We start from the raw sequence: 21,313 nt of genomic DNA, 5'->3' as shown, positions 1-21,313 counted from the left end.
CACACACTGTTGCAAGTATTTTGGCCCATTCCTCCATGCAGATCTCCTCTAGAGCAGTGATGTTTTGGGGCTGTCGTTGGGCAACACAGACTTTAAACTCCCTCCTCACCCCGTGACCTTAAAATGATAACAAGATCGGGGAGCAAAAATCCCAGAACCACACGGGGGACCTAGTGAATGACCTACAGACAGCTAGGACGACAGTAAGAAAGGCTACTATCAGTAACACAATGCGCCGCCAGGGACTCAAATCCTGCACTGCCAGACATATCCCCCTGCTGAAGAAAGTACACGTCCAGGCCCATCTGCGGTTCGCTAGAGAGCATTTGGATGATCCAGAAGAGGACTGGGAGAATTTGTTATGGTCAGATGAAACCAAAATAGAACTTTTTGGTAGAAACATAGGCTGTCGTGTTTGGAAGAAAAAGAATACTGAATTGCACCATACCCACTGTGAGGCATGGGGGTGGAAACATCATGCTTTGGGGCTGTTTTTCTGCAAAGGGACCAGGACAACTGATCTGTGTAAAGGAAAGAATGAATGGGGCCATGTATCGAGAGATTTTGAGTGAAAATCTCCTTCCATCAGCAAGGGCATTGAAGATGAGACATGGCTGGGTCTTTCAGCATGACAATGATCCCAAACACGAGCCAGGATAACAAAAGAGTGGCTTCGTAAGAAGCATTTCAAGGTCTTGGAGTGGCCTAGCCAGTCTCCAGATCTCAACCCCATAGAAAATCTGTGGAGGGAGTTGAAAGTCCGTGTTGCCCAACAACAGCCCCAAAACATCACTGCTCTAGAGATCTGCATGAAGGAATTGGCCAAAATACCAGCAACAGAGTGTGAAAAGCTTGTGAAGAGTTACAGAAAACGTTTGGCCTCCGTTATTTCCAACAAAGGGTACATAACAAAGTATTGATATGAACTTTTGGTATTGACCAAATACTTATTTTCCACCATGATTTGCAAATAAATTCTTTAAAAATCAAACATTGTGATTTTCTGTTTTTTTTCCACATTCTGTCTCTCATGGTTGAGGTTTACCCATGTTGACAATTACAGGCCTCTCTAATCTTTTCATGTGGGAAAACTTGCACAATTAGTGGTTGACTAAATACTTATTTGCCCCACTGTACTTGCCAAATTTCATTCTGATCTATCCACGAATAACAGTTGAGTCACAATTTTATTAATGTAATTAATCAGCCCTGAGACAAAAAGTCAAACAAATCCATCTTTGAGGGTCGATGCGGATACATCCTTAGAATGTACATTATGTAGCAAATTTCGTTGTGATCTGTCCAGAAATAATGTAGGACGAACAATTTTAATTCCGCAATTAATTGATCTAATTCATTAGCCCTGAGACAAATATCTAAAAGAAGTAGGATTGATGCGTATTCATAGCTAGAATATACAGTATCTATCAAATTTCATTCTGATTGGTTCATGAACGGTGGTGGACTAGCAGTTTTAGTTACTGTTCTCCACAAGATGAAGAGGAAAAACAACAAGAACAAAGCAAATGAGATTTTGACACCTCTCTAAAAATGTCCTGCTAAAACCAATCCAAAATAGTAACTCGGTTCTCATCACAGTTATATTATAGGCGATATCTTGTAATGTTGTTACAAAATACTGTGCACCAACATTAACGAAACACCACCCCAAAATCAGTTTTTAGTAGTTAAATTTATTATGCCGCTATTGTTTAAAGGGTTAACAAAAAAATCAATCACATTAATGAGCAATTATCGAAAATAGATCGAAAATGACGAACATTTCCGAAAGTGTTCCGGAAACGGCCGAATGGGGCGGCGACATCACGACAAGTGAATGAAAGTTGAGGCGGAGCCAGGTGCCATTGTTTTTTATCGACGAGAGAGTAGCGTTCGGGTTTGTTTGACCAAAACATCACTAAAATGGTTCAAAACTGCTGTGCTATGTGGTGTACAAATAGCTATTTATCGGAATATAGTATCCACGAGTTCCCGAACGCGAAAAAAAAGCTGGACTACACAGAAAACGGGTAAAGTTCGTCCAAGCAAAGAGGGCTAATTTTCCAGAACCTGCCTCCGGCACGGTTTTGTGTGATGCGCATTTTCCACCTAAAAGGCTTCTCGAAATATGGACAAGTGAAATCGGGTTTTGCTAAAAGATTGTTGCTCAAAGCAGATGCGGTGCCCACCATACACGCGCAGCCACCTAAATGTCCCATGACACGAAGAAAGAGGACGAAGACTGCCACTGATGAGACCACATCACCATCCCAGGCAAAACAAAGGAGGGTAGTTGCTAAGCTGGAAATGGCCAGAGTGAGTACTCCTCTATAATAAAAAAAATATCACGCATTGGATACAGGACTGGACACATGTATAAATTATCGCTCGTAAAATATATAGAACAAATCCTCTAATCCCATTCATATTTGTGTCTGTTGGCAGAGCGAAAAGCTATGATAGCGCAATAAATGATAATTATTCTATACATTACTTTATTTTGCGGTCACGGTGTATCAGCTTCACAAAAAGAAATGCAAAACAAACCATTCGGTGTTTTCCACACGATCTGCTGCTGATGTTTCATCAGTGTCATTGCTCCCCTCAATGACCGTTTAACGCTGCATTGGCGTTCGTTTGGGCTCAAATTGGTAACCTAAAACACCAATTAAAGCTTCGTAACTCTCCTCGTCACCATTAGATGAACATTCGTTACGGCCTTCTACGTCGGATTCGTCGCTGGAACTAGAAACGAAATTGTCTGCTATCATCGCCGCCATTCAGTATTAAAGCACTGAGCCTTTTTCTTGTTGAAGAAACACCCCTCACTGTCAATTCTGAATTCTCTTTTATTGACAACGAGGGGTGTTTCTTCATGAGGGAACCTGGAATATGTGCAGTGCAGGACGAACACAATGCAACAGCATAAACAGCTCAAAACACCCCTAATTCTCCCCTCACTAGAGGGAATTATATTGATGCAGACAGGCGCTGCCCCCCTAGTGGCCGGTGGCACTCTCTTCACTTGTAATGACGTCATGCACACAATCTGCCAGATCTCGGGCGCCGGTCGTTTTAGCTTGACAATCGATCCAAATTTCTCTCATTTTCTTGTGTGTAATTACACGAAGTGGCATGATATGAATACAAAAGGCATGCGTTTATGGATAAATGATGGAATATTAACATTTCCCCAGGGGTTGACATACCCTTTAAAAGAACAGGCCACATCGCCAGTGCCAGCATCCAAAGTTTACATTCACACCAACATAACCAGACAAAAAAGCCTTTAATACTTAACAGAAGCAAATGAAAAATCTGCCACAAAAACACACACACACGGGGAGAATGAACCCTATATTCCAGTGTTTTTCAACCGATTGTGCCGCCACCGTGAGAGATCGCCAGGTGTGCTGCGAGAAATTATCCAATGTCGCTTTTTTTTTTAACATCGTCGGGCAAAGTTGCAGTAGGAAGGAAGGAATGGGGAAAAAGTTCTCGGTTGTGTGCAGATGAGTCGTGTTGCGTTCAAGAACTGCTCGGATTTCTAGGCATCTCCCACCTAGCTGTCCTCGATAATGTGTTGGAATAAAACAAAGAGGGAGGATTAACGGTCGTCACATATGGATAAAATGGAAAGGACACTTTTGTATATATCGACATTTGACGAGTCAAATAATGAACAGTAGAAGTGCTGGGGTCCATATTGTTACGGAGAGCAAGGTGGCTGATGGCTAGAAATCTGAGCAGTTCTTGAATGCAACACGACTCATCTGCACACAACCGAGAACTTTTTCCCCATTCCTTCCTTCCTACTGCAACTTTGCCCGACGATGTTATAAAAAAAAGCGACATTGGATAATTTCTCGCGGCACACCGGGCGATCTCTCACGGCGGCGGCACAATCGGTTGAAAAACACTGGAATATAGGGTTCATTCTCCCCGTGTGTGTGTGTTTTTGTGGAAGATTTTTCTTTTTAAATTACACAGTACAGTTTAATCGAGCTAGGGTGGGCACAGCCGTCCCTCAGGGCGTGCACGGCCCCCTAATGCCCGCCCATGCCGCCGGGTCTGTGACTAAGCACTGTTATAAGCAAATATTAGTCTGTACGCAAATGAACTTTATGGCTGACCGCTTCCTTCCACACCCAAGCATTACAGCTATCCATTTTTTTCTTATGTTTTTTTTTGTCTTGCTTTTTAAACAATGATTTTTGTTGTCTGAAAAATCAAAAGGCTTTCAATGATGGAGTCATAATGTCAGACAGCTCTCCCTCACAGAGCGAGGGAGAGACAGAATTCAAGACACTACTCAGATCTGATTTCCAGCTATTTTCATCTGTTCAATTTTATAGTGATTAAAATAACAGACGATGGGGGACAGACCTATACAATCGATTTATTAAAAATGAGGAAGTCGGTCAACATGCAGTAAAAGGTAATAAATACTAGACAAGCAAAAAAAAAAGGCACCAGGTGAAGATGGAGTTTGGATACCCATTGTCTTATGATTGAATGGTCTGAATTAGGGCTGAAAGAAATTGGAAAAAATTGACATTGCGACTTTTGAAGGGTTTGCAATATATATTGCGATATTCAAACTAGAACAATTTTCACCAGATGACTTAAATAGCACTGTTTGGGAATACTTTGGTTGACTCACTATGACCACATTGTATTCATTAGACATGTACAGATTCAATCACGTGATCGGAAATCAGGCTGATCGTGCCACTTTTCAGAGGATTAGAATCGGGTGAAAAGGATCGGGTTTTTTAATTTTTAAAAATATTTTTATGTTTTTCTGCTTCATGCTCGTACAGTCTGTCAAGCTCCCTGCTGCTAAGCTGTGCGACAAAACTTTTCCTTGGTCACCAGTGCAGCTGGTTGATGGAACTTTAACTTTTAACAATGATTGACAGGAGCCAGAGACGTCTCGTTAGATCTATGATCAAAGGCACGAATGTGTTAATCATTGTTAAGCTTGGTACACAGTCTGTAAGTGTGCTGTGGCAACTCGGTATCAGCAGATTCTCAAATTCAGGTGACTTGTTTCCTATAAAAGGTTTCAGGAAGCCATGTTTCTGCATAATTAATTGCTGGTTTTATGAAGCAAAACAAAACAAAAAAATCACACGTCCTGCTGTGGGACTATTGCACATGCGCACATTGCGATGGCGATGTTTAAATCAGAAATGTCCCGATCCGATATTTGGATCGGATCGAATGCCGATATGAGCAAAAAAAAAACGCGCATCGGTATCATATCGGCCGACACGGAAAAATTCCGATCCAAACTTCCGATCCAGTTTTTTTTTTTTTTGAAAGTGCGGTCCGGGTTTTCCAGTGCACCGATTTACATAATCCATTCTAGTTTTTGCTGCGGTTTCCCTAAAATCCGGTCCGCATTTTACGGCATAACTTCAACAAACTACATTACCGTCTCCCAATTTTCCGAGAGACTATCGGTAAAAATGTCAGCTGTGTGGGATCATTTCACCTTAAAGGACGACAAAGACGAAGAGGCAGAGTGCAACATATGCCACAATAAAGTCAAGCGTAGTGGTAAAGCTGTAAGAAGTTTTAATACAACCAACCTAATCAAGCATTTAGCAAAATACCACCACAAACAATAAAAGGAGTATGTTAAGAAAACCGAAGACAAAAAGAAAGGTCCTACGCAACTAACACTGGCAGAAACTTTTACTATGCGTGACAAACTGGCACTCGACAGTCCCAAAGCCCAGGGAATAACAAGAGTCATTGCCGAAGAATTCATTCTGGATGAGGACCCATTATCTCTCGTGAGTAAAGACGCACCATCCAACACTTAGAACCACGGTACAACATGCCCAGCCACCATTACATCCTTGAGTGATTCGGCCGTGGAAGATTCGAGAACGATTCACAAACATCCAAATTCCAATTATTGAAATATGTCAAGTAAAGCAGAACTAATACATAGCAAGGTCTTCGGGACGCAGTGAGATACTGACCGCATTGCGTCCTGAAAGTAACATCATGCTTGTCATAGACCCAGGTAATCCCAATGCTCAACTCACGGCTTTAGCTCAACTCATGCCACTGGATAAAAAACACAAGAATACCTGACTGCTGCTGACAGCCGCTACAAACTACATCAACGTCGTTTTACTGGAGATAATAGATATCATATGTATATAGAACTAGATGCACATGACAGACTCAACTGCATTAGTAACATTGAAGTATTGAAAACTAGATGCGTTAGTAAACAGCCGCCATCTTAAAGCAGAAGGCTTCCCTAGTAGGCTGTTGTGAACCTTCCAAGCGAACCTAATCAACTTTTTATCTAAAATACTCCTAAATCGGCAAAATCTTGACTTGAATCTATCTTCAAACCAGTTTTAAAACCTTTACATGTAGAAAGTAGACAGAGGGGAAATTATGGAATAACGGGAGCAATTTTAACAACTTTAACAGTTCACTCGCAAAATTAAATAAATTGAATGTAGTTTAAAGCTGCTGATAAATAATGGTGCTTGACTTTATTATGGCATATGTTGCACTCTGCCTCTTCGTCTTTGTCGTCCTTTAAGGTGAAATGATCCCACACAGCTGACATTTTTACCGATAAAGTCTATCAGTAAATTGGGAGACGGTATGTAAATGTAGTGTGTTGAAGGTGTGCCGTAAAATGCGGACCGGATTTTAGGGAAACGGAAGCAAAAACTGGAATGGATTATGTAAATCGGTGCGCTGGAAAACCCTGACCGGACTTTAAAAAAAAAAAAAAAAAAAAAAAAAAAAAAAACTGGATTGGATACTGGATTGGAATTTTTCCGTGTTGGCCGATCCGATACCGATGCGCATTTTTTTGCCCGATATCGGCGTCCGATCCGATCCAGGATCGGGACATCTCTAACTAAAACCCTTTTCAAAATGAGTCTGACAACTAAATAAGGAGGCTAAATAACTTTAAACTTTAATACATGCTCAGATAGGCTGGTATCGGTATCGGCCAGTATCGGTATCGGATCGGAAGTGCAAAACAATACCGGTATAGGATCGGAAGTGCAAAAACCTGGATCGGGACATCCCTAGTTCAAATGATATAATGTGCAGGCCTGGTCTGAATCATGGTAAACATTGATAGGATTGTCCAGAAAATGTCACCATAAAAAATTTGGTTAGATAAAAAACAAGTTACAGGTATTTATAAAAACTTTTCTTAATTAAAAATCTAAAAAAGTAAACGTGAAAGCATACCTGGAGGAGGCTGTATGGGTAGTTGTCCTGGAAAATCTGGGCCTTGTGGGGTTCGACCCGGCGGAAATTCTGGGAGGCGACCCGGTGTCCGACCCGGTCCTGGTCCATCTCCTGGGCCTGTTTGGCCTGGGTTATATGGGTATATTCCTGGGAAGTCCGGACCCCCGGGTCCACGTCCAGGTATGTTGCCCCCACCGTTAACATCGGGGAACTGGATGCACAGTTTCTGGTACTCTTCTAAAGTCAGATAATCGTAAACAGATTAAGTGAGCTTCGAAAAACGAAGGCATGTGCAGGCACGCATTTTTGCGGTAAATCCCACCTGCTCCACGAATCGGGCACATTTCTGGGACAGAGCCATCGGACCAGCATCGCCCGCTATCACAGCAGCACTGCATTTTGGTCAAGAGCTGTGAATTTTGGTTGGCACAGCGCCCGTTCAGCAAGCTGGCGAAACAGTAACCTCCACGAGCATCTGTGGGAAACCACATGGCACATTTTCAATGGGAGTGATGGGACACGCTATGTGTCGTCAGCATGGTGAGGAAACAGGCAAAATTTAAAAAATGATTCACATTTTCCGTCATTTGTAAGATGGACTGTCAACAGTTCCTGGCAATGGAGATCCACATGACTAAGTTTCGAGTTAACATAAATATCTTTTTTTTTTTTCTTTCACACCCAGACCCAACAGTGTCTTCATGTGGTGGGGTTTGACTCTGGAACACATGCTTGTTCCTGCAGGCAAATGTAGAAATCAAACCAAAATGCTAGGCATGAGTGGAGAAAACGTCTAAGATATTTTCTCCACAAAACATCCTCTCATGCATGTGGGAGTAATGTCAATGTCTGTTTGCATACCATAGCTTTATATGTTTGTGTGTACATTTTTTGGAGTACTCTTAACCCATTTCTCAATGATGTGTTTTGGTTAGAAGTTAGCTGACCTCGCGACTTTACAGAATTTTCGTGATTCTCGTTATATTCAGCATTTGTAAAATGTAACGCGCACATATTTCATTTTCTGCGACTCTACTGTGAAAAATCAAATATATATTTGTACATCTCCAACACCAAAAAAATGCACAAGGTTACAGAAATATACAAGCACAGAAAGAAAACAGAGCTAACACTCATCTGGCAAGAAGTTTTACAGGACGCACTGGAGCACGTTCGTACTAACCCTGTAAAAGGCATTTCCCCAAACTTTCCCCACACAGTTGGAAGCGAAAATTTGCGTGAACGTTAAGACAAAAAAAATGAAGATTGATTTATTGCAAACTAATTAACTGATTAATGGGTGCGCCCTATTAGTTACAAGGCAGCTCATTGTTGTGGAAACAAACTGCTGACCTAAATTCTACCAGCTGGAAGTTTGAACCAACTTTCTTTCTCAGACAAAAACAGAGAACAAAAGAGATGTCATGGAAACAGATTGATTCCCTCCAGCTATTTCTCTCATGTCATTTCTGGTGCCGATACAAAAACAACTAGGCTATGATTTTCTGGTAGGTTTATGACATCTACTCCTGACAAATGGACTTACCTATACACCTGGAGCCATCCAGTGTAGCATAGTAGCCCTGAGGACACTTGCAGAAGTAGCTGCCGACAGTGTTGGAGCATTCACCGATGCCACAGACACCCGGAATGTTGGAACACTCATCAAGATCTAAGCAGGAGAATGGAGTGATTATCTTTTCTTGAAAGTCATTTGTAGTTTGTTTGTTACAACTATAAACTGGAATGTTATCATAACCGTTCATGAAAGGGATTCAAATGGAAACTAGAATTAGTGAAAGAGTGACCCAATCATAAGGATATTAAATACTGTGGCCTTATGTTGCTGCTTTCATTTTATTTTTTTTATTACATCGCCAGACACGCTATTATCTGACACACAAATGTTTAACTCATATTTTACACTGTCCAGATGTTTTCCAGAAAATATTTTGAACCATAAAATTGTATTTTACCAGTCGTATGAATACCGCAAACTGCTCAATGTGTTTCCTTAGATTCCAGCCCAGAGTTAACGCTGGTCTGGAATTTGTCATACTTGTGTTTTAATGAGCCCCTATTTTTCACTGTCACACTCCTGGTCTTAGTGGAGGAGACGTAGAATTGCACTGTGGTGGTTATCCTTTACCAAAAATGATTTAACACTCCAGCCAAGAGGGAAATGTCTCCAAACTGCATGTGGATTTAATATGGATCAACATTTCAAGCCCATTCACAGTTACAATAATTTCAGTTTAGATTCAAGAACTCCAAAAAAGGATGCTCATTCGGTTAAATTGAACATATTTTCTGACTTGCCAAACACGAACCCGAATGTGTGGGCCATTCTCACAGTGCAATAATCACTTCAATATTATTGAAATTGATAGAGTTCATGAAATTAGGTTTTTGGGGGTAATTATTGACGAAAAACTTGACTGGAAACAGCATATCAAATAAATACAGGGCAAAATCTCACGAAACATTGCAATAATAAATAAAGCAAAAGGGGTATTAGATTGCAAATCACTCCACACTCTAAATGGTTCACTAGTGCCTTCTTATTTGCAATACAATGGCGAGGTCTGGGGCAATAATTACAAAACTTCGCTATATTCAGTAAATGTACTGCAGAAATGGGCATTACGGATCATTCACGAAGCTGGTTATTAGGATCATACAAACACATGAATTTTAAAGTCAAAACTGCTCAAGTTTGCTGATGCCGTACAATACCAAACTGCACAAATAATGTTCAAAGCTAGAAAAAACGTATTACCTCAGAATATTCAGCAGTTGTTTACAAACTGAGAAAAATGTTACAACTTACGGCGATATTGGGACTTCAAAGAACCTAGATATCGGACAACAAGAAAACGTTTTTGCTTATCAGTACACTATGAAAAACGATTTTTGTGGGTAGTAATTATGATCCATATAAATTGTATATATTATACTAAAAAATTTTAGGTAAGCAAGTGAACTGAAATAAATGGGTTAAAATTAACTCTCTTTACCTCATTTTAATCAGTTAAAATATCTACCCAAAAATATTAGCAGTGGGTTCAAGTCTGGGCATCTTCTTTGAAACTGAAAAGACGACCGTTTCATTTGACGATACATGAACTTACTGTTTTTTTTTTTAAATTGACAATGCGAAAATATTAACAAGCCTGGTATGCTGCGTGTTAGATTAAGAAACCCCGAGAGTAAAAATATTTGTATATTTTATTCCTGGGTTTCGACAGCCATTCCTGATAGCTAGCTAACAATTCTCTTCAGAGCTTAGCAACAATGAGTTGCTGGTAATAATGTGGCTTAATTTGAACTATTAACCTTATTTTCTAATTAACCTTTCAGTTACAGCGTACAGTATTGTCAAATGTTTTGCCCTTCGGTATAATTGAGTGGCACGTCCCTCCCCCAGTCCCCGACTGGAAGTACCCTACACCCGCCCGGAACACACAGCCAGCAGCAACAACCTAGCGATACTTTTCCCATTGAATATCGTTAGGCTGCTACCGTGGCGTGTAAACACCCAGTAATGAATACTAATAACCACAATTTATCATTAATTTAATTATTATTAACCACAACTTGTATTAGTCAATATGATGATCCTGCTAACCCTAACCCTATCCTGTATGTTTAAATGTATGGACTGAAACTGATACGTCATAACTTAAGGACAAGGGGTGGGAGTAATTAAATTTTACTTCTTCTCACTCCTTTTTGAATACGGTACTCTTGGTTTCTTTTTCTTATATTTGATTATTGTTATTGATTATTGGTTCTTACCGGTATGTATTGAATATTCGAAATAAACATGTTCAAACAAACTTCACCAAGCCTGGCATAAACCTAACCGTAACTTGAAAAATACTATACTTCCATGCAATTAATTAAACTTCTAACACCAGGCATTATCAGTGTACTCTATCATTTGATTTACTATGGCTGCCAAAGGTTTATTCTTACCGTCACATTTCTGTGAAATCTCATTGAATTTATGCCCAGCGGGACATTTACATTCAAAGGATCCCACAGTGTTGATACAGTTTCCTCCCTGACAGATGCCAGGGATTGCCTGGCACTCATCCACATCTGTACAAACACAACATATTTATCATTAATGATGTCTCTCAGACAAACAATACACATACAATTTGCAATTTACATATACTGTACAAGGATTCCTATACATCTTAAAGAAGTGAGAAATAAGACTTATAGTAAAATGCTAAAGAGGGTTTATTTAGTCTGGTTCTGACTCTTCAGTGTGACAAAGGAAACGAAGGAAAACCAGAAAGAAACTTTTCCCACTGGGAGAATGCAGAAGCCAAGTCGGTGAAGGAAACGGTAGAAACAGAGGCTCTGGGCCTCTGGGTTTTGCTTGGGAACATTCTTTTACTCTGAAATTTGAGCAAGATGACCTGCAAGAACTTGGATGAAAGGTTGTTCAAATTCTGGAAAAAATGCTAAGAAAAGGTGCCTCACCTTTCGCACGGATTACTGCTGACCTATGCTTAAAAAATGATATTTGCTACCCATAATCCAGAGGCGATTTTTAAAGCAACAAGCCAACAAAAAAGTTTTAGCTACCCCAGGGATGTCAAACCCATCTTTGTTGCGGGCCATATCGTACCTGTTGTTTTCTTCAGGGTGGGGGGGCATAGTGTCTGCCAACTTGGGCTTTCACAATCAATAGACTAATCAGGAATTTTATCAAAATGTTATTTAAAAAAACAAAAACATTCAGTCAATGAACATGATTTACTTTTGAGGGCTACATAAAATGATGTGGCGGGTAAGATCTGGACCCCAGGCCGCCGGTTTGGCCTACACTAATGTATTCATTAGCATTGACACCGATACACCTCCAATCCATTTTAACAGGGATGGTTGGCAGTTATCCTCCCAGTCAAACTGGATTGGACATCTATAGCTGTCAGAAAGGACGTACAAAGGTTAAAAGATGTGACATGCTGTAGAGGCCAATTAGGCTTTAATTTCAGATTTCAAGCTGAAACCCTCAAAGAATTTGGGACCTGACGCTGTCTGAGAGCAGTCCAAGTTCAAGTCCAAGTGGGTACTGACTCATGTACTGTACTCATGTCCTGTGGAGGTTGCGATGTTGTCGGATTTGGAGAAGGCAGCCAGGCTGAGGGACGCCGTTCCAGAAATGAGCTCTCCCACATGGCACCGCCACTGACCCGTGTTACTGACTCTGACAGTCCTAGCACAGTAGGGGACTACGGGCATTCCATACACATGTGGGAGGCATTGCCACCCACCCCAATTTAACCCAATTAGAACTAATCCTCTGGAAAGGGGGTGGTGGGTCGAGGTGAGGGGTGACAGGACAGACAGGACGAAGGCAGACGAGAAGGGTAATAAGACACAGCAAAAGCGTCAGACCAGCGTCAGATCAACTTTTCTCGCAAAGGCGAAACAAAGCGCCAACTCAGAAAAAGAGATTTAGGCACAGACTTTACCTTGGCATGCTCCTGTGCGGTGGTTTGGTATAAAGCCTCTCCGGCAAGGGTGAGGCTGGGCTGGGCACATTTCGCAAGGGTGACCCCATGCCCGTCCTACTGTGGCACAGCACAAAGTCTTTGTGCACACAATGCCAGTGATCTGCCCTTGACACATCTGTTTGTTCACTGAGGCGAAGCATGGACCCGTCCGATAGTCTGTGAAGACAAAACAAGAATGAGGGAAAATTGTGCACTCTCATGAAAAACAATAATATAACTAAAACGTCTGAAATAGAAAGAATATTTTATTTCAATACAACAGTCCAACATTGAATTTGTAAATTCCATGTTCATTCCAGGGGAAAGTTTCCCACAAAATTTTGCAATTCTACACTTGCTTTCCACTGACACCTAATTAGCGTTGGACATCGAGCGTCGAGCATCGATGGGATCTGGGACTATTAATACTCCGATTTTCCCGCAACCATTCGAATTTTTTAAATTTTAATACCAAGTTTCGATGCCCTGACCACCGATCAGAAAAAAATAGCTGCCGAACACAACGTAGAAGAAGCCAAATGCAGTGTGTGTTTGTGCATTGTAACTTGATTTCAAGTAGACACTGTGCGGCAGCGCTCAAAAGTTTGGCTCAACTTCACAAAGAAAATTGACCAGTCAGCTCAGTGCAACACAGCTATATCATGCAAAGGTGGCTGCACGACCAATATGATTCAACACCTCCAGCTCCATGGAATGCAAGTGCAGAGTAGAGCTTAGCTGAGTGCCGCATATTTGACACGCTGCGCCAATCCTCTAACCAGTCAGGACCAGGTAAGTAAAATAATAAATTGTCTGCCTTCTGTTGCCCCCCGCGGGCTGCGACCTGACCACTGATTAAGCAGTAGATGATGGATGGATTGAATAGAACAAGAATATGTCGTATGTAAAGTCCGTAGCGGCTCACAGCTACCTTACCCTTAAGTAATATTTGTGACTTTTCCTCGTAGATATAGTACGAATAATCTCGTAGTCCTTTTTTAAAATGTATTAATTTGGCCCTAATACTCCGTCGTATCAACGTGCATAGTTTTTTTTTTTTTTTCACGTACTTCACTACAGTGATTCATGACATTTATTTATCTACTCTGCAGTGAGCACCAGCTAGCAGCTGTTTTGTCTGAGGACCCTGCTGTATGTTGGTGGAATGAGAGAAAGACTTATCCTTTGCTGACAGATCTCGCTTTCTCATATTTATGTGTTCAACTTTCATGTACACCCAGTGAATGTTCTCCACTGCAGAAGACACTATCTGTCCAGAACGCTCAAGCTTACTGCCTCAGAAGGCAGATGTGATCATTTTCCTCAAAAAAATAACTGTTTCTTATTTTATCCTGTACCCGCTGTTTTTTTGTCAGCCAATTAGTGGGAGCTCAATAACATGTAATAATGCCTGCAGCATAAGACACTCTAAAACACAGGCAAAAGAATATGTGTAAATGTTATCTCCGTGAGCTTATGAAAAATAAACATCTTTGTGAAAGTGTACTCCTGTGGAAAGAAATTTCATCATACTCAAGTTCAACGACTGATATTTATATACAAGTTAAAAATGGCTCTTCGACAAATTCATGGCAAAGTTAATTGAAAGTTCATATAATTTAAAAATAATCGAGTTGTTAAGAAATTAATATAAACTATGCAATTTTTTTGACACTGCCTATTGAAACAATAGGAATTGAGAATCGTTTGGAACCGGAATCGAAATGTGGAATCGGAATCGGAACCTTTCAAATTCAAACGATCCCCAACCCTACACCAAACGGGTTCTTCATTGGCTTATATGGCTCTAACTAACCCTCTCTGAAACTACATTAAATCCAAATGCGAAAGTACAATAAAAACAAGCAAGCACTTCCTATACGTATCAGACCCTTAATTTCCAGTATAAAAAAAGGTCATATGAAAACAAACTGATTGGTTATAATTAGTAAAACACCCTTCGGAAAATACTGAAAATAGAGATGTCCCGATCTGATATTTGGATCGGATCGAACGCCGATATGGGCAAAAAAATGCGCATCGGTATCGGATCAGCCGACACAGAAAAATTCCGATCCAGACTTCCGATCCAGTTTTTTGGAAAGTCCGGTCCGGGTTTTCCAGCGCACCGATTTACATAATCCATTCCAGTTTTTGCTTCGGTTTCCCTAAAATCCGGTCCGCATTTTACGGCACACCTTCAACAAACTACATTACCGTCTCCCAATTTACCGAGAGACTTTATCGGTAAAAATGTCAGCTGTGTGGGATCATTTCACCTTAAAGGACGACAAAGACGAAGAGGCAGAGTGCAACATATGCCACAATAAAGTCAAGCGTGGTGGTAAAGCTGTATGCATGAAGTTTTAAATACAACCAACCTAAGCAAGCATTTAGCTAAATACCACCACAAACAATACAAGGAGTATGTTAAGAAAACCGAAGACAAAAAGAAAGGTCCTACGCAAATAACACTGGCAGAAACTTTTGCTATGCGTGTCCCAAAGCCCAGGGAATAACAAGAGTCATTGCCGAAGAATTCATTCTGGATGACGAGCCATTATTTCTCGTGAGTAAAGACGCACCATCCAACACTTAGAAACACGGTATAACATGCCCAGCCATCATTACATCCTTGAGCGATTCGGCCGTGGAAGATTCGAGAACGATTCACAAACATCCAAATTCCGATTATTGAAATACAGTATGTCAAGTAAAGCAGAACTAATACACAGCGCGGTCTTCGGAACGCAATGAGAAATGGACCGCATTGCGTCCTGAGAGTAAACATCATGCTTGTCACAGACCCGGGTAATGCCAATGCTCAACTCACGGCTTTAGCTCAACTCATCCCGCTGGATAAAAAACACAAGAATACCTGACTGCTGCTGACAGCCGCTACAAACTACGGCAACGTCGTTTTACTGGATATAATAGATATCATATGTATGTAGAACTAGATGCAAAATGACAGACTCGACTGCGTTAGCAACATCGAAGTATTGAAAACTAGATGCGTTAGTAAACAGCCGCCATCTTAAAGCAGAAGACTTCCCTAGTAGGCTGTTGTGAACCTTCCAAGCGAACCTAATTAACTTTTTATCTAAAATACTCCTAAATCGGCAAAATCTTGACTTGAATCAACCTTCAAAACCGTTTTAAAACTCACATGTCGAAAGTAGACAGAAGGGAAATTATGGAATAACGGGAGCAATTTTAACAACTTTAACAGTTGATTCGCAAAATTTAATGAATTGAATGTAGTTTAATGCTGCTGATACAGAATGGGGACTTGAGTATTTTATTTACTGTTTTAAAATGTTAACTTGATACTGAAATAGTCGTTTATTCAAACCTGAGAGACTTTTTATACAATTATTGTAACTAATGCTCGAAACAGTAAAAGCATCTAATAGCTTGGGGGGTTTGAGGGATTTTCCACTGAGGTTGTTTGTGTGTTTTGCTTTTTAAAGAGTTTACAATATTATTTGCACATTTTACTGACTGACTGTGCCATTTCTGTTTGTTATTTATAAAGTTTTGTGTTTGTCACTGAATAAACAGGTCAGTTTCTTGTTACCAACCGTTGTGTGTTATTCAAACTCACCTAATTCAGCTGGCTTGTTGTTATCAAGAGTACCAAAACCCTTTTCAAAATAAGTCTGACAACTAAGTAAGGAGGCTAAATAACTTTAAACTTTAATACATGCTCAGATAGGCCGGTATTGGTATTGGCCAATATCGGTATCGGATCGGAAGTGCAAAACAATATCGGTATCGGATCGGAAGTGCAAAACAATATCGGTATCGGATCGGAAGTGCAAAAACCTGGATAGGGACATCCCTAATTGAAAACGGTAAGACATATTATTTAGTGTTTGCTGAAGATTGAAAGCATTTGGGTCTGACATTCAAAAAAAAATCACAATACAAAAAAAAAAATCTAATACATTCAGGTTATGGTTATCTATTATCATTATATTTTTCGAAATGGCCAGTCTAAAGCAGAGGGAATATGACCACCTCCCAAAGGCTGCAGACTGCCTGACAACAGATTTATGGATTTAGTAGTAGGTGATTTCCAGAACTAAATAGCTTTCATTAAAATTGAGTGAAACATTCATCATCATCCTCGCCTCCAAAATATGTTCAAGACCTGGTTCCCCTAATCCCAAAGTGTGCATTAATTAAACACCACTCATTTCCTTGCAAACCTCCAGTATCAAAGAATCTTATGCTAGACAGATGCTGAAACACAGATAAGAACAGCGATAACGAAGTGTATGGACTCTACAAAGAAACTATAGATTAAAAAAAACATTTCCACATTAAACAGTAGACAATGAGAGAAAATATGGAGACAAGTTCTAACAGCACAGTTGTTTAAAACAAATGGGACTTTGTGCGTTCCCTGTGTGGACCGGGGCCCGGCCCAGGCCCGTCACGTGCGCACCACAGCCTCCACGGTGTCTCTGCCTCTGGCAGCAACTCTGTGTGAACCAGAACTGGGTCATCTCTCCTTCTCCCGCTCTTCCTCCCACCCTTGCATTCAATCTCTACTGCAGACATACAGTATGCTTGCCATTGTCTAACTACTGACTCCTCCCAACCACCAGGGAAACTATACTGGACATATACAAGTATTAGTTATTTTAAATGTTTCCAAAAACAAAAATAATATTTTCTAACCAATATTAACTGATGATAAACATCTACGAGAGCACCTGTCCTTTAAAAATGTTATTAAGTTCCTGCTTATTACAAGTGTAGTAAAAAAAGCACAAAATTCAAGGTGTGAAAGTCAAGGTGTAAAGTTTAAAAAAAAAATGTCATGATGAGATTAACAGGGAGAGGCTGAAAGCTGGCGGGGAAAGTGGTGGTGTCATTTCACCCCCCCCCCCCCCCCTTCTCTCTATGAAGTGTGTGCAGCTGGTTGGGGAATCCACCCATGGTCTGTTCAGCTGGGAATACTCGCACGTGTTCACACGCACACACAGAGTCAGAATCAAAACTCCATCCCGCTCATCTATTGTCTAGCCAACGATGATCTCAAAACGGACCAAAACTTACAAGAACATCGCTCTCTTTTTCTTTCCCTGATCTACTTTCGGAAAATCATTTCCAAAGTATTTGGGAGAATCGTTCACACATTCACAAGTGTTTTGGTAAACATACATGTGATGTGGAAGTGGGGGGTTTGTTTCTAATGCAAAGGTGATCCATTTATTGTCTGTACAAGCACAGACATTTTTGAAAACAATAGAAATATCTCCCTCTCCAAGGACATGTGTACTTTATGCACAACAACAACAACCTTGCCAAGCAGGAAGTGGGTCCAAAAAGCTCCTTGGATTAATTCCACATCGCACAAAAACATTTGTACTAGTCTATAGCCACTCTTTGTCAACTTCAATAGCTATTCTTACACGCCTTGAATGCTGTATATAACATTTTGGCTCACAACTCATTGACAGTATCTCACAAAACTGAGTTATTTTTCGGACTATAAATGGCATCTGAATACACCAGCCAAAAATCGCAAGTTGAAGAGGAAAAATATATGGCGGAAAACACAGACAAGACTGAAAAAGCAGTTTCTGCTCTTGCACTCCTCTTAATAAACTGCAGTATTTTAAGCCAAAACAACTTTTGTGTTTGATAGAACAATATGTTTATATGCTGCCATAGCAGATTCATGGCGCATTAAACCCCTGAACTATTTTTAATGTCCGTTTTACCTTGAAAACCCCCGTTTACAGATGTCGCGCAACCGCTTTTGTTTACACCTAGCCATAAATAGAAGGTAAGTAATTATATTTATTATTCAAAATGTCTGTCATTTTTAGCTTAGAATCATTAATTGATGTCTAATATTTAGTTTAAAAAAAGAAAACGACTTTAAAAAAATATTCACTCGCATATTTTAAACTTTTAAACAAAATACGTCGCAATGAAAAATTTGGCGTCTGTAAAAAAGTCACGGATATCTACCTCATAACTATCGCTTAATTGTTTTTTTTCTGTTTTTGTTTTTTTTGTTACTGTCGCATTTTCCCCGATATGTTATATAATAAATAATCGATCCAAACAAAGAAAATTTGAAAAATAACGTTTAAAAGGGTAACTATATGAAAAAGAAAATCTCAACCACTCCTTGTTGTCTGCGATTTCCTTGTTATATTACCATGTTTCACCCATAAAATCCCCCAAAAATCTAGCTGTGGCCATTCACAGCTGTGTCTTGACACTCGGTGATACATGCTATATGGAGTTTTTGGATCGAAACAAGGTAGGTACGTGATAAAACCTCGCTAAAATCATGGCGTCTTTAATTCTGCTCTCGCGTGCTCTCGCCTCCAGTTAGTGTTTTGCTGTTTAAAATAGAATTTTTTAAAAAAAAATTTAAAATCCCCTCCTGTTCAAAATTTCTCTTCCCCCAGAAAATTGAGATTTTAAGCTTTCCAATTATGTATCACACATGCATATCGGACAATTTTGAAATTGTGCCAAATTGGGGGTCTCAGAGCGGAACTTCAAGTCACCTGAGTGTTTTCTGCCATATACAAGTTGCATTGAAGTATAAGTTACATTTAGGAGGTGGTATTTTGGCAAAGACTAAGAACAAATATGATATAGTAATCACAATAAAATTGAGATCAACAGGCTAAATATCTGTCTGTTAACATGACTTTTAACAGTTACAGTATTAAAACATATAGACTTAAAAAAAGCAAACTAAAACTAAAAACATCAGAGTGACTAAAAAAGTTAAGCCTTTTCTCTGCGTCTCTGAGTCTGATTCTAAACAGGTTCAGTTGAGAAGAGTGTGTGTCAAAACAGCATCATTTTAGAGTCCTGTCAATTAGAGTGGAAAACAAACGTGCAAGCTCATACACTCAAAAAAATGCACATGCACAATTTCAACTTTTAAATAGGTGTTTTTATTGTATGAACACATTAGCTTTGTGTTTTTACACATTACTGAATTCATTTTTGTATTTATCATGTAAGAGAGTCAATTAAAACACTTATGAAAAAGCATTGCTTAATATATATGTAACGCGATTGCACAAATTGCCGTACACAGCAAAATCTGTGGAGTTGATTTTTTGGGTGTAAATTGTTTTTTTCGTTTATTGGTGTTGATTTGGTTGTTGTTTTAATACTAGCAGTGTTAAGATCGCTCTTGGTGCGGTGTTAGTTAAGTGAACTGAACACAGACACCCCCCCGCCCCCCCACCCGGCAGAGTTAAATGTACTATCATATAAACATGCATTCTAGTGCATAATAATTATGTGCTTACTTTTTACTGCTCTGAAGAAATTTTGTATAAAAGTGCTGAGAACAATCTTTACTGTTTGTAAAGTGAGGCGCACCACACTGTTGATTGCTACAGCTCTCTTAGCAGCTAGGTTTACCACATGAGCAAAATATCCTATTTGTGGTCCTTGTCCATCTGTGTCACGTACTGAATTAAAAATATTTGCAGCATTATCAATAGTCACTGGTAGGGATTGATTTGGCCTGCTTAACTTCCATTTATTCACGGTGGTTTGTAATTTATCAATGTACTGTATGGACTACGTGTCCCATGATCACTCTGGGCTCATGTAGCCCAGGGCGTAGGGCGTACCGAACGGTTCAATATAAAACCGAGTACCACGACTGTAAGCAGTGTTGTCTGTAAATAGCTGGAGTGTGTTTGTTTTCGAAAAACACATAATAGTGAGCCTGACTTATGTGCTTACTTAAGGGATGCAAAGCCCCTCTGTTACCTCTCACGAGCACAACAGAAAGTACAATTGCCAGTTAGGCCCATGTTCTGCACTAGGGTCCCCCATTCATCCAGAATATTAACAACGTCACAATGAATATTTAAAATTAACACTCCTATTGTAAGACAAAAAGGGGGTTACACATTTTGCATGTAAAAAGTTTGAATAGGAATTGCTTAACTTGTTCAAGTAGTTTATTAGGTCTGAAATCATTTAGGCACTACAGAACTTTGTGGTTGTGTGAAACCACTTGAAATAAGGTAATTGCATAAATACCATGTTTCATTTTTTTGAGTGATACATTCTTTGCACTCATACACAAAAATTTGTAGCGCTGGGAATCTTTGGGCACCTAACGATTCGATTACGATTACGATTCAGATGGTCCGATTCGATTCTAAAACGATTATTGATGCACCCCCCCCCCCTTTTTTTTTTTTTTTTTTTTAAATATTTTGTACATTTGTTCAAAAATACTCTCAGGCTAAACCAAACTACTATTTCAGTATCAAGTTAACATATAGCAGTAAACAAATATACAAAAATAACAGTAAATAAAAAACTCCAGTCCCCATTCTGTATCAGCAGCTTTAAACGACATTCAATTAATTTAATGTTGTGAATCAACCGTTAAAGTTGTTAAAATTGCTCCCGTTAATCCATAATTTCCCTTTTGTCAACTTTCGACATGTGAAAGTTTTAAAACTATTTTAAAGATAGATTCAAGTCAATATTTTACCGATTTAGGAGTATTTTAGATAAAAAGTTAATTA

General features: G+C 39.7%; 1 protein-coding gene across 1 annotated transcript in view; it reads right to left on the bottom strand.

Moving 5' to 3' along the window:
- The window catches only part of fbn1 (fibrillin 1), a 101,336-nt gene that overhangs the window by 46,238 nt on the left and 33,785 nt on the right, over nt 1-21,313 (bottom strand). Inside the window, exons 7-11 of the mRNA XM_057835264.1 lie at nt 12,744-12,941; nt 11,227-11,352; nt 8,795-8,920; nt 7,571-7,723; nt 7,249-7,485 (exon numbers count right to left, since the gene is read on the bottom strand). Coding sequence (XP_057691247.1) covers nt 7,249-7,485; nt 7,571-7,723; nt 8,795-8,920; nt 11,227-11,352; nt 12,744-12,941 — 840 coding nt within the window. The remainder of the gene's footprint in view (nt 1-7,248; nt 7,486-7,570; nt 7,724-8,794; nt 8,921-11,226; nt 11,353-12,743; nt 12,942-21,313) is intronic.

The sequence above is a fragment of the Corythoichthys intestinalis genome, chromosome 1, assembly GCF_030265065.1.
Source record: "Corythoichthys intestinalis isolate RoL2023-P3 chromosome 1, ASM3026506v1, whole genome shotgun sequence".
NCBI classification, from domain to species: Eukaryota; Metazoa; Chordata; class Actinopteri; order Syngnathiformes; family Syngnathidae; genus Corythoichthys; species Corythoichthys intestinalis.
Note: the sequence above shows the minus strand (reverse complement) of the source record. Positions and strands in the feature narration are given on the sequence as shown.